General features: G+C 41.6%; 1 protein-coding gene and 1 long non-coding RNA gene across 6 annotated transcripts in view; one reads left to right on the forward strand and one right to left on the reverse strand.

The window, feature by feature from the left end:
* Nucleotides 1-13,529, forward strand: part of LOC139030387 (uncharacterized) — a 64,574-nt gene that overhangs the window by 47,849 nt on the left and 3,196 nt on the right. The gene's annotated exons all lie outside the window — the stretch shown is intronic.
* Nucleotides 2,258-13,529, reverse strand: part of CHST9 (carbohydrate sulfotransferase 9) — a 280,158-nt gene continuing 268,886 nt past the window's right edge. For all 4 annotated transcript variants that reach the window (XM_070452777.1, XM_070452775.1, XM_070452778.1 and 1 more), the window contains one exon: nucleotides 2,258-3,451. In XM_070452777.1, coding sequence (XP_070308878.1) covers nucleotides 2,363-3,451 — 1,089 coding nt within the window. In that variant the 3' untranslated portion in view covers nucleotides 2,258-2,362. The remainder of the gene's footprint in view (nucleotides 3,452-13,529) is intronic.

Below are 13,529 nucleotides of genomic sequence, written 5' to 3' on the forward strand. Positions count from 1 at the left end.
ATATAGAACAGCTTTTTTTTGGCCACATTTCTTGGCATGTGGGATCCAGCTCCCTTACCAGGGATTGAACCCAGGTCCCCTGCAGTGGAAGCATGGTGTCCTAACCACTGGACCACTAGGGAATTCTCAGAAGAGCTTTGATAGAGAGCACTGTGTATCATTTTCTTCCTCTCACCCCTCTGCTCTACCACCAATGTCAAACAATCATTCATATATATGAATGATTGTGCATATATATATGATTGCATATGTATATTATATGATTGTGTGTATATACACAGAGTATATTCCATAGTTTCAAGTGCATCAGAGATGCTAATAAGAGAGACAGGATCCTTGTTTCCACCTTCTTCTTTACAAGTTATGAACAGAAAGGTTTTTTTGTTTGTTCTTTATATGGTTTCAAGAGTCACTTTGAGAAAACTGCCTCTCCCCTTTATATCAAGATCCCATGTAAAACAAGTTTTGTGTAGTTTCGGCATAAAATGTTAGGCTTCTTGGCATATTTTCTATTCTTTCGCTCTTTTCCTCCATAAAAAGCTAAGCTCAGTGTCGCTAAGTGACTGGGAATCCTCTCTACACGGTATAGCAAAATCTAAATGATACCATTTAGATGACTCGAGTAAAACTCCTCAAAGACAGAGAGCGCAGCTTAAGTGCATGGTTTAGAGGCAAGAGTAAATGGAGTGGAAAAGTAGTAAAAGTTGGGTTTTAGAAGGTTTAGTACTTATGATCTGGCGGCCCATTGCAGTTCCCCTCTCCTCAGGAGACAGATGGAATGGGGCACACGAGTGTTAAGAGGGAATCAATTCATGAAAACTCAGCCATGAAATGGAAAGTCAAAATGAAATAAGCACGAGTGTAGCTATGTTGGTCTATTAATATTCAAATATTAATACCTCCTTTTCTTGGAGAGACATTGCTCAATATTTATTGACAAGAAAAAAAGATAGTTGGAGGAGAGGAATGCATTCAAGAAAAGTGTTTGAACAGGGTTTGAATGTGTGGTTTGCTTAACTCTGTGTAACTGTCAGCCAATTAAATTTCCCATCCAAGTGCATCTACCAATTTAGGGTCTCTTGAAAAAAATTTCCAAAATGCATTACAACTTTTCATAGGGGTGACACACAGTCCTATTTTCCTAAGACTCTGACTATTTGAATACAATAGTATTTGATTCTGTTAGTAGAGAATAAACTTGAAAAGAAAAATATCTTATTTTGTTTATGCAGAAGCCTATTAAAAAAAAGTTTCTAGGGGCTCTCCTGTTTATTCTCTAGAATGTAATCTATCTTTGAAGTGGTATATTAGTTTTTAAAAAATCATTCCCAAGCTGAATAATTAGACAAAAGCTATTCTTAGAGTGCATTTCCATCTAAAGCTATGCACATGATGCTTTGATTCAAGTAATATTCTTATAAAACGTTGTTATTGTTTGAGGTATATTCAGAGTGGCAACTTTTGTTTTTGATGCTATTCTTATAAAACTTTGTTATCATTTGAGATCTATATTCAGAGTGGCAACTTTTGTTTTTGATGATTATTCCATCCTGAAACAATTTCCCCTCTACCCAATTAAACCAGAATGAGGAGCACATTTGTATCTGCTAAAGCTTAAACTTCTCCATCTTGGGCCCTTTAGTGATGACATTCATTTTGTCTCTGCAACAGGGCTCAAAAGAAAATGGAATCAATTCCCTTAAGTTTTTCTGGAAGTGGAAGGTTGCTTTTGTTGCTTTGATCTTAGCATGTTGTGCATTTTTTATTGGCTGTCAAATATAAAAAGCCATTGCCTCATCTGGTTTTTCTGCTATATTCTCATATTGTAAATCACATAATGCCTTCCAATCTAAAGTAAAACATTCAGGTCCAAAATGCCATTTCAGAATTGATTTATCATTACAGTTGATGGAAACATTTCCAGGGGTGTAAGAAAACTATCCAATGTTTGATTCATATGCCACAGACTGCTAAAAATATCTCCATGCGCTTTAGACAACAGATTCCAGGATGGAGACATAGACTCATGTTATTTTTGATTGTTTTTCCTACCCTTGAAAGAGGCAGTTGTAGCTTATGTAGCAGCTGGCTGGGTTATTGCTTCTATAATATAATCCACAATGCAAAAGCAGCTCTTTCCCAAACATCCTAGAGTAACTGAAGTTGTTTACATGTCTCTGTTAGGTAATTTTCCTATAACTTTGTGCCAATTGGTTTCATAATATTTGGTAAAAATCATTCAATCAAGACAACTGCACTTAGTTAAATTTTTTTCATACAGAGAATTATAGGAAAGTTACAGCTAGCTGATTTGAGGCCATCGGCATAAAGTCAATACAGAGTTTTAGAAAAAGAAAGCAAACTACAAAAATGGAGTTGTATAATTAAACATCAAATAATCCAAGTAATAAAAGTCATAGATTAACTGTCTCTCAGTTCTAGTCAGATCCTTTAAATACTGTCCCACCACCTGAGCATTGGTTCTTTTATCAGAAGAGTGCCTGTCTTTAAAGTTGGGAAATTTCAGTTCTTTTGGAGCTCCGATCAGCTGTAAAAAGTAATTGGCATCTTCTTCCAAAGTTTCAAATTTCCCTACAAAATCGTAGTGGATCAAACAGGGATAGCAGAGTTTGCTGACCTTTTCCCAGTGAATGTCCATTCCTACAGGACGGTGCGAGTCCAGCAAATAATGGATGAACTCTTTGAATTTGACTCCAGATCCATTATTTAATGCTTCTTCAAAGGCATTTGGCCGATATTTCTTTATAATTGCCTTTCCAAATACTGGATGGTAATAACTATTGGGGTGTTCAAATTTGTCCCTAAATGCTGACACTAATCTTTCCATGGGATCACGAACAAACACAGCTTTGGTGTAGGTGTTTAAACGACTATAAATCCCTTTTAAGTCAAAGCTGTCGAGCTTCTTTAAATGCTTCCCGTAGTGAACAGCATCATGGGAGATGTTGTCCACAGAGGGGGCCAAGCCGTTGAGCACCATCAGAATTCGCTTCCAGTTGGAGCAGCCAGCCTTGGGTACTTCACAATATAAGATCTTGTGTTTATCTTCTACATAGATCCTGGAGACCATGTGAAAAACATTGGATTGAGGATGACTCACTCCACTGTATTTCTTGCAAAATTCCTGAAGGAAAGACCTACGTTTTTCTTGAGTTTCATCAATTCTCTTCCATTTACTGTCTGTGACTAAGCTTTTATTTAAAGGGTGAATGTCCACCGACCAATTCGTTTTGCTGAACTTCCTGAAAAGGATCTTCGTCCCTTGCTGTTTTTCAATCAACTGAATTGTTGGTGACCCGGGGTTTCTGCCCAAAGCTGGAGCCTCTCCTTGGGAGTGGTTGGTCTCCGTGAAGACCCTAATAGGCCTCTTGGAGTTGAGTAGATTTTCCGGTTTATCCTTGGGATCCTCAAACATGTGGGACTTGGGGTTCTGTTAAAATAGAGAATGGGAAATGTTGAAAGAACATTCACAAATATGGGTATATAGATAAGGAGCTTAACACAATTGTTTTAAAATGCTATCCAGGGGGTCACATTTCATGTAAGCTGCCAGAACAATTTAGCAAAGCATGCAGAATATGTGGTTCATAGGCTTCTTCACAGAAAATGTAACAAGGAAAAATGGTATCCAGGAACTTTGAACCGAAGCTTCACATTGTACAGTATATGTAATTGGGTTGTTATTATGTTATTCATTTAATGTTCATGTGGTATATTACTTTAATAGATATTCTCATGCAAAATTATCTGTATATTATTGGGATAAAACTACTAGTTGTTCTTTAGAATTTATTTATTTGGCTGTGTCAGTCACGTGGGACCTTTGTTCCATCATGCAGGCTCAGTAGTTGCAGCATGGACTTAGTTGCCCCGTGGCATGTGAGATCTTAGTTCCCTGGCTGGGGATTGAACCTGCATCCTCTGCATTGCACAGTGAATGCTTAACCACTGGATCACCAGACAAGTCCCCAAACTACTGGTTATTGATTTGAATCTATGGTCACAGTAAGTTTGTTATTATTTTTGTACCATCTTTGCATCTGTGGCTGTCAGTTATACAATCTTGTGCCTGTGTGCATCTTCAGTTACTTCTATTGTGTCCAACTCTTTGTGACCCTAAGGACTGTAGCCCACGAGGCTCCTCTGTCCATGGATTCTTCAGGCAAGAATACTGGAGTGGGTTGCCATTTCCTCCTCCAGGGGATCTTCCTGACCAAGGGATCAAACCTGCATCTCTTTGTGTCTCCTGCATTGCAGACAGATCCTTTACTGCTGAGTCACCAGAGAAATCCCCTACAATCTTACAAAATGCAAAAAAAGTATACACAAGATAGAAAGGAAAAAGCCCTGAATTTTCTATCTTAACTTTGCCTGTAATGCAGTAAAATATAACTCCATCATTCTATAGGTCAATGATTCTTGAGCTATTGAAGAATGTGTGACCTTCAAGCGTTGACTTAGTGCATCTGAATGTAGATACAAAATGTATCTTGAGATTTTTGTTGTTTTTTTGGGGGGGCATTCTATAATGTGCATAATATTTCAGAGTCATAAATTATAACCTAAAATTGTAGCAAGGCCAATTATAAAAGTCTAATGGCCACTTCAGTTTTCCAGGCACTTGCAAAAACTGATATATAATTTTTTCCCCTTGGAAAATGTTTTATTTTTCTAAAATTCATTTATCACAATAATTTCATAGTATCATACAGTTTCATTCATGTATGAGACCCTCCCTCTTTCCTAAGTGAAGAAAGACTAGGGAATCCACAAATGTCTACTTGATGTCCTGCGATACAAAACTGTATCAAAAGTAGGATGAGAATTTAGTTCTCTTGGTGGGATGGTTCAGCCCACTTACCATCTGTTCTTCATCTGAATATATCCTTCCTACAACTCTCAGAAGTGACTTGATAAAGGAATTCATGGGAGACAGGGTTTATAAGGTGGCTTCCTCTAGTGACAAAAATTTTAAGAACCTTGACTTTTACCCTGGGTAAACTACAGAGGCTTTGGAGAGTTCTGAGCAAAGAAGTAACATGATCTCACTTGGACTAGAAAAGGATGGCTGAAGAGACTGAACTGAAGCTATACATGTGAGGTTGTCAGCAGGGTATTAGAAAGATGAATGAAAAAAGTGATGTGTTGGGGGACTAAAGCATGGGACTACCCGCCTAGGAGAAGAACGGGGCGCGGGGGGGGGAAATTTTCCTAGCAGAGATGTGTATATATACCTAGAGGGAGATAGCTACTGATATAGATGGATTTACCATTTTGTTCTCAGGGTTGAGAACAGTCTATGGTCTCTAGTAATCATTTGTTACATGGAGGAAGGAATGTATGACTTGGCGGATTAGGTCTTCAAGGATGATTAGGAATTTTCTAGCAAATCGAGCAAAAGAGCAGAAGAATGAAGCACTGTGTATGGGAGCCACCTCCAGGCACCACAGTCCTTCCATTGGCTGAGCTTCAAGAAGAGATGCTTCTTTCTGGTGGAAGAAGGTTGACTGAGTAAGCCCTGACCACCATGCACCAACTTGTGTAACCCCATAAAACAGCTGCCAAGAGCCACCGCACCACTGAGCCAACTATTTGGGGTTCCAACTCTAAGAGCATGTGTCTGCTATCTTCTCAGAGACTGCCAAGGTGACCTGAAAGCTTTGAGTCCCTCTTTACCCTGATCAACAGCTTGTGGTCCACAAAGTTTTCACTCTAATATAAGAGTTGACTTGAGGTTTAGAAACGGAGCGGGACCCCATGGTCCTCGCCTCCCATGTCCTCTGCTGGCCTTTTGTGGACAAAATTTTTGCCAACAAGTAAGTTTAATCAGGGAAGTAAGAACATGAGGAAGGAAAGGAAAACAGTCAAAGGTGACCAAGTAATAACAGTTTAGTCAGTAAGCAAAGTCAAGGATTTTTAATCTTCCTCAAGGGCTTCCCAGGTGGCCCAGGTTCAACTCCTGGTATGGGAACTAAAAGTATCATGTGGGCTTCCCTGGTAGCTCAGGTGGTAAAGAATCCTTCCGCAATGCAGGAGACCCCGGTTCAATTCCTGTGTCCGGAAGATCTGCTGGAGAAGGGATAGGCTACCCACTCCAGCATTCTTGGGCTTCCCTTGTGGCTCAGCTGGTAAAGAATCCGCCTGCAATGCAGGAGACCTGGGTTTGATCCCTGGATTGGGAAGATGCCCTGGAGAAGGGAAAGGCTACCCACTCCAGTATTCTGGCCTGGAGAATTCCATGGACTGTACGGTGCAGTGCAAAGAGTCGGACATGACTGAGCGACTTTCACTTTGGCTACAGATAATATCCTGAGCCATAATCTGTGAGCTGTCTTGTAGATACTGACACCCCCAGCAGGTGGGAGAAGTCGATCACACGATGACCAGACTGCAGCCAGGACATAAGCTGCCACAATTCTGAGAACTGGCCTCAAGGAAACAGAAGCAAACCGACCCTGGAACTGAAGATTAACTGTACCTAAAACAGTCAAGATAACGCTGGTCAGACCATCGATGACCAATTTCAGGATGACTATTAGAGCCAACTATGCCGTTTCTGCATGCACCACCCCCCACCCCCATCTATAACACTCTTGCCACCTGACTGTCTTGGAGGGGGCGGTCAGCCTTTGGACAGACACCTGCCCACCCCCCAGTCCCTGTTCCCAGCATCCAAAATGAAGCAAACTTTCCTTTCCATCAGCCTGGCCTCTTTAATGGCATTTGAGTAGCGAGCAGTCCGTCCCCACTTTTGGTAACAGTCTGAAAGATCACAGGGTCATTCACGGTGGCACGGGAAGTAATGAGCATAGCCCTGAGATCAAACTGCTGCTACATTTCTGCTGCTACTTCCTCAATTCCAACGATAAGCAATAATTGCTCTTGTTATTGTTTTAATAGTCATCATCATTGTATTTTATCCCAGTGACCCAGTGAATTTCAAGGCTCCCCAGTTGTCCATTATTATCCAGGCTGTAATTTGTGTGTCTACAGATGGCCCAATTAATTCTCTTCCTGCCCCATTAACAAGAACAAAAATGAAAGCAGCCCTCTGATCACCCTCTGGACCCTCTGCTTGTGGTCATCAGATTTCCCTTTATTCTCCAGGGACTTCTGGAATATTTACTTCCCATGACTTTCGCTGATGACTCTTGCACTTTTTCAAGTAGATGAAACTTCACTTCTTTACGCCACTTGTCTGTCCCTCAGGCCAGAAGATGGGGAGCTGTTTGCTTGTCTTTCCCAGCAGCTTCCAGGACACACCCCCCAGCCTGCCCTCCTGCTTCTGGGAAGCACCTGGGTCCTGCTCCACCCCTCTTTCTTCTCCCCATCTGGTCATCTGCTTTTCCCACTGACCTTTCCACTTCGTGCACTGAAGACTTCAGCTCCAGGCTCAGACGCTGCTTCTTCATCTCCACTCTGTCATCATGTGTAGTGACTCCGACACCCAGTAGACTCTCTGCTCCTTGACCACCTCGCCTTTCACAGAAGCGTCTCCATTTTACATGGATCTTGCTATTGCCAGAGTTTGCACCACCTCCATCACATCTCTGACCCCTGGCATCTAACCATCCAGTTAGTTCATCAGGGCTTCCAGTTCTGCAATTCTATGACCACTTGTCACTGTCTTATTCAAGCTCTTAGCAGCTAGCACGCCCGGTGACTCTCAGAAGTCACCTCTGTAGGGAGGTGTTCCATCTACACCTTGTTTAATTTATGTTCCCCTCTGAGATTTTCTCCCACTGAACCCTGCTTATTTTTCTCATACTGCTTATCACAACATGAAATGATTTTACTTACTCCTATGCTCTTTCCACCCCATCCACCTCTCTTGCCCTAGAATGACTGCAGAGGTCTCATCTTTCTTGTTTGTTGTTGGGTCCCTGGTATCTGGCATGTTACCTGATGCATAGAAGATGACCAATAAATAGCTGCTGAGTGAGTAAATGTGACTGTAATTTAACAACAGGCTTCCAAGGAGTTATTTTATGACCTTGTCGAAGAAAACCAGAGCTAATCAGAAGATCAAGGTTAACTTAGATAAATAATTGACTGATTCTTGTTAAGGGGCCAAAAACCTGTATTCAAACAAATCTTTGGCAGGAGAGAAAACAAATACAAGAGGCATAGGTAGGACTGCTCGTGCTAAAGTAGGTGTGGCGGCGGGACCCTCACCTGCCCCCCAGATCAGATTGGCTCAAAGTCACCCAGTACTGCCTGGGAACTCCTGGAGGCTGGCCAGCTGTCTGGACTCCCTGGCCTCACTGTGGACGCCCTGAAACAGAATCTGGGAGGCGGCTCTTGACTCTAATTTACTCTACAGGTGTGCTTGCGTGCTAACTCACGTCAGTCATTTCCAATTCCATGTGACCCTATGGATTGCAGCCTGCCAGTCTCCTATCTCCATGGGATTCTCCAGGCAAGCATTCTAGATTGGGTTGCCATGCCCTCCTCCAGGGGATCTTTCCAACCTAGGGATCGAACCCTTGTCTCTTACAGTTTTCTGGATTGGCAGGTGAATTCTTTACCAGTAGTGCCACTTGAGAAGCCCAACACAAGCAATAATGGCATTTGGAGTCCACTAAACTGGAGCATAGCAGTGGAAGGTGAAAAAAAAAAAAGAGTTCATTTCATACCATTCAGGAGAGAGAGACCCCCAAATATGCTGGATGTGAATATTTCAGTAAGCAGAGGTAAATGCTCTGCTGTAGGCAGAGTGTCATGTCGGCCCTAACATGGACCAGCTGAAATACCCTTCACAGATATCCACTTCCCTTTGCTGGAGGTCCATATTTCTCCAGACACTTTCCAATCACCAGTTTGGCTGGGGAGATCACTGCACAAGGGAAAATTTCACTGCTTATAAGTTTGACTTCAGCCCCCTATTGGTTCACCAAGTATCAATCTATTTCCCCAGCTCTGATCAAATCAAGGTATGAACAAAGGCTTCACTCTAGGCACCCCATGAGGCTTCTGGGTGAATGGACATGAGACCCTCTCCCAGCGACTCCTCATTTCAACATCACTCACCTTTATAAAAACAATTACTAGGATCTTGTGATATCCCTCCTCTCCCCACCCACTCCTGCCCTGCCTCACTCTACTTCCTTTTAAATCACAGCAAAGACTGGGTTTGGACTACTAATAGCAAGGTTAATAGCATTTTTTTTTTTTTTTTGGTCATGCTGGGTCTTCATTGTGGTTTGCAGGCTTAGTTTCCTTGAAGCAATTGGGATTCTAATTCCCCAACCAGAGACTGAACCCAAGTACCCTGCATTGGAAGGTAGATTCTTAACCACTGGACCACAAGGAAGTCCCAAGGTTAATGAAATTTTAAATTGGAGGCTTAAACCAATGAATTTCCATCATGATGGTGATAATAACAACAGTAACAGTAATAAGAGTAAACTTACATTCCCATTTTTCTTCAGGGCACTTGGTTCAGACTGTCCCTAAGGCAAATGCATATAAAGTCAAACTTATCCTGTTCTCCCAAAATTAGCTCCTCCTGCACTATCTTCTATTTCTGAAATGGTTCTAGTACATTCTGGTCCCCACTGACAGAATCTGAGAGATGCTTTGACAATTAGAAAGTAAACTGGTTAATTTACATCTCATAAAGTCTTTCAAAAAAACTTTTCTCTTGTACTTATTATTTCTTAATTGGAGATATTCTTTAGTAGCCTCCTAATTAGTCTTCCTGAAAATTACTGCCAGATTAGTCTTCCTAAAATATTTTATTTTTCATCCCTTAAAATTTGGAACTGCCTCAACTACAGATATGGAGTAGGAAATGGAAACCCACTCTAGTATTCTTGTTTGGGAAATCTCAGGCACAGAGGAGCCTTGTGGGCTACAGTCCATGGGGTTGCAAACGAATCACACATAACTGACTGAGCACACAACAACACATAAACTAAAGTCTTGTTTCCTTAGTTGGTGTTGGCAGCCTGTCACCATGGACCTCCGGTCACTTTGTGTTCTGCTTCTTTTCTGCTGTATTCTTTTTTTTTTAATTTTTTTTTAGCTTTTTATTTTTTATTTTATTTTATTTTGCTATTTTTTTTCATTTATTTTTATTAGTTGGAGGCTAATTACTTTACAATATTGTAGTGGTTTTTGCCATACACTGACATGAATCAGCCATGGATTTACATGTGTTCCCATCCTGATGCCTCCTCCCGCCTCCCTTCCCACCCCATCCCTCTGGGTCTTGCCAGTGCACCAGCCCTGAGCACTTGTCTCATGCATCCAACCTGGGCTGGTGATCTGTTTCACCCTTGATAGTATACATGTTTCAATGCTGTTCTCTCAGATCATCCCACCCTCGCCTTCTCCCACAGAGTCTAAAAGTCTGTTGTGTACATCTGTGTCTCTTTTTCTGTTTTGCATATAGGGTTATCATTACCATCTTTTTAAATTCCATATATATGCGTTAGTATACTGTATTGGTCTTTATCCTTCTGGCTTACTTCACTCTGTATAATGGGCTCCAGTTTCATCCATCTCATTAGAAGTGATTCAAATGAATTTGTTTTAATGACTGAGTAATATTCCATTGTGTATATACACCATAGCTTCCTTATCCATTTGTCTGCTGATGGGCATCTAGGTTGCTTCCATGTCCTGGCTATTATAAACTGTGCTTCGATGAACACTGGGGTGCACGTGTCTCTTTCAGATCTAGTTTCCTCAGTGTGTATGCCCAGGAGTGGTATTGCTGGGTCATATGGCAGTTCTATTTCCAGTTTTTTAAGGAATCTCCACACTGTTCTCCATAGTTGCTGTACTAGTTTCCTGATGTATTCTGTCCTTTATTTGCTTCTGTCAGTCTTTCAGGATCCCCTATCCATGCTCTCCCCCTTTCTTGGGGCTTTCCAAATCTCCTAAGCTGATATAAAGTCCCACTTTCCTCATTAAAACCACCCAGGTCTCCAGTGAGGGATTCCACTCTGTTTGAAACAACTTCAGCACTTAGCCTGTACCACCTGTAAGGAAAATAACTTTATTCTAGCCTACACTGAGATTTTATTTTCTCACTGGAGAAACTCTTTTCAGATACAGCTAAATTGTAAACTTTGGCAAAAAGCTATGGTTTTCCAAGTGTGCCTTTTAAAGCGTGGGTATTACTGCAAAATCAGCTGTGAAAGACATGTAACCACAGATGAAAAACAAGAGTATTCAAAGAAGTGGAACAAAAATTGTGGAAAATACACAAACTCTGCAGTAAATGTGAAAGCCTCACTGTTCTTAATTTTTATGGTCTACTGTCCCTCCCCTCTGAAGTCTTCTCTGATCTTCAACATTTAAATTACTTGCTCTTCCTCTTTCCCCCTCAAAGTCAAGACGCCCCTACTATACACCAGGCACTGTGCTAGATGACAGTGATGCAGTGGTGAAGACAAACGTGGTCCTTGCCCCCAGGGAGCTGATATCCTTATAGGAAAAAAATCAAATAATTACACATTTAGTTAATATATTGCCACAGTGGCAAAGGCTCCAGCAGGAAGCTGTTGGAGGCTGGGAGAGCAGAAATGTGAGTGCAGGGCACTAAGACAAGTCTGCTTATGTTGGGTGTCGGGTCCTCTGTTTAGCACCTTTTTGTTTTACTCTATTTGGTTATTATAGTTGGTTATTTAGGTGACTAGCTTTCCAATTTATTTTAAGTTTATTAAAGATCAGAGTACAGTCTAATTTTTTTTGTTGTTGTTCTCCTTTCTGTTTGCACAACATTCCCACTAGCCTTTTTCTTTTCTTTTTTTTTTTTAGATTTTTCATATTACATTTTCTAAATCATTTTTCTGACTATATAGACATTCTGTGATTGAACTGCTTTTTTAAAAATTTATTTTTAATTGGAGGGTAATCGCTTTACAGTTGGTTTCTGCCATATAACAACGTGAATCAGCCACAGGAACTGCTTTTGCCTTCCTTTGTCTTTTATAAACTTCTTATTCTATATTGGAGTATAGTTGATTAACAATGCTGTGGTAGTTTCAGGTGCTCAGCAGAGTGACTCAGCCATACAATACATGTATCCATTCTCCTCCAAACTCCCCTTTCATCCAGGATTCCACATAAACTTATACAGAGTACATTCTTATAAATCTGTATTATTGCCATAAGTATCTGGAATAGCATTTTGCATAAACATATGTTTTGATTCAATGGAAGCAAAAGCAATATCATTCCTGTACTTCCCGTTTTTCAGGCAACTAACTTACATTGGCTTTATGCTATCATGAGTTTCAGTTCTGCAATACTTTATCTGCTATTGTGAAGCTGATGGAAACTATGTGCTCAAGGATTTTGATCATTCATTTGATACACATTGAACGTCTGCGATATGTTGTTCTTGCATTGTAGAAATGGATGAAGGAGATAAAATTTATAGTCCTGTGAGGAAGCCAAAGTTTAACTGGGTTGATAAAAAAAGCAGTTTGTGAAAAAATTGTGACAATTGCCATAATGAAAGGATGCATAGGGTATTTGGGGAACAAAGAGAATAGTACTTAATTTTTCTCAAGAGATGTCTTGTGGGGCAAATCTCACAGAGGAGGTGGATGCCTGAGAGTCTAGGAGGATGACTGGGAAGCTGACAGGTGGACCAGCCAGGATGGGAGGTATCATCAGGAGGACTTTTGGGGCACCAGATTCAGATATGAGGAGAGGCAAGCGGGTTGGATTCACTCCAGGAAGGCCTTGGGCCCATATAGAGTCTAGACTTTGCCATGTAGGTGACAGGGATTTTCGATGGCAGGGATTTAGAATGAACATTCTATAAACAGCAGTGGCAAGAAGGCATGCCTGGAGAAAGGGGATCATCTAGAAGACAACTGAGACTGTCCATCAGGAATTCTTAGGAGAAGAACTAAAACAATGGGGTCAAAGTGAAGAAGAGGGAATTATTTGGGGCCAATTTAGGACACTGATCAGACTGGGAGAGTGGCGGTGAAGGAAGTAGGAAGAATGGAGTCCCATCTCCCAGAGAGAGGACACAGAAGGCTGGGGAGGCTGGGGGTGGGTGTGGTGGGTACTTAAACTATCATCAAGTTCAGACCTCTGGAGTTGGAGGTGCCTTGGGAAATCTGTCAGTATCGGGACTAAAGCTGGGTGTACAGATTCAGGAAGTGGTGGCTGGTGGAGGTGCTAGCTGAACGTGTGGGCTTTGAAAGTATTTCCTAGATGGAGAGGCAGAGATGATCACAGGGTCGTCTGTTTACTAAGTGCCTGCTATGTGCAGACCCGCAGCACACACCACCCCCTACTGCCATGAGAATCTTCCACTTCCGCTTTTCAGTTGAAGAAAGGAGCCTCTTCACTGAACCAGTTTAAGGCACACAGGGCTTTAGCACAGCTAAGAGCCCAGTCCCAGGAAGCAGTGTATGGCCAAGGCCCTGTTTACTCGCCATCCGCTGCCTACTAGTCCGAAGCTACCTGACCCCAGGGAACAGCCACGCCGACTGCGAGAGCAGCAGTGACTCTGGCAGGACACATTCCATTTGTCC

The sequence above is a fragment of the Odocoileus virginianus genome, chromosome 22 (genome assembly GCF_023699985.2).
Source record: "Odocoileus virginianus isolate 20LAN1187 ecotype Illinois chromosome 22, Ovbor_1.2, whole genome shotgun sequence".
Taxonomy (NCBI): Eukaryota; Metazoa; Chordata; class Mammalia; order Artiodactyla; family Cervidae; genus Odocoileus; species Odocoileus virginianus.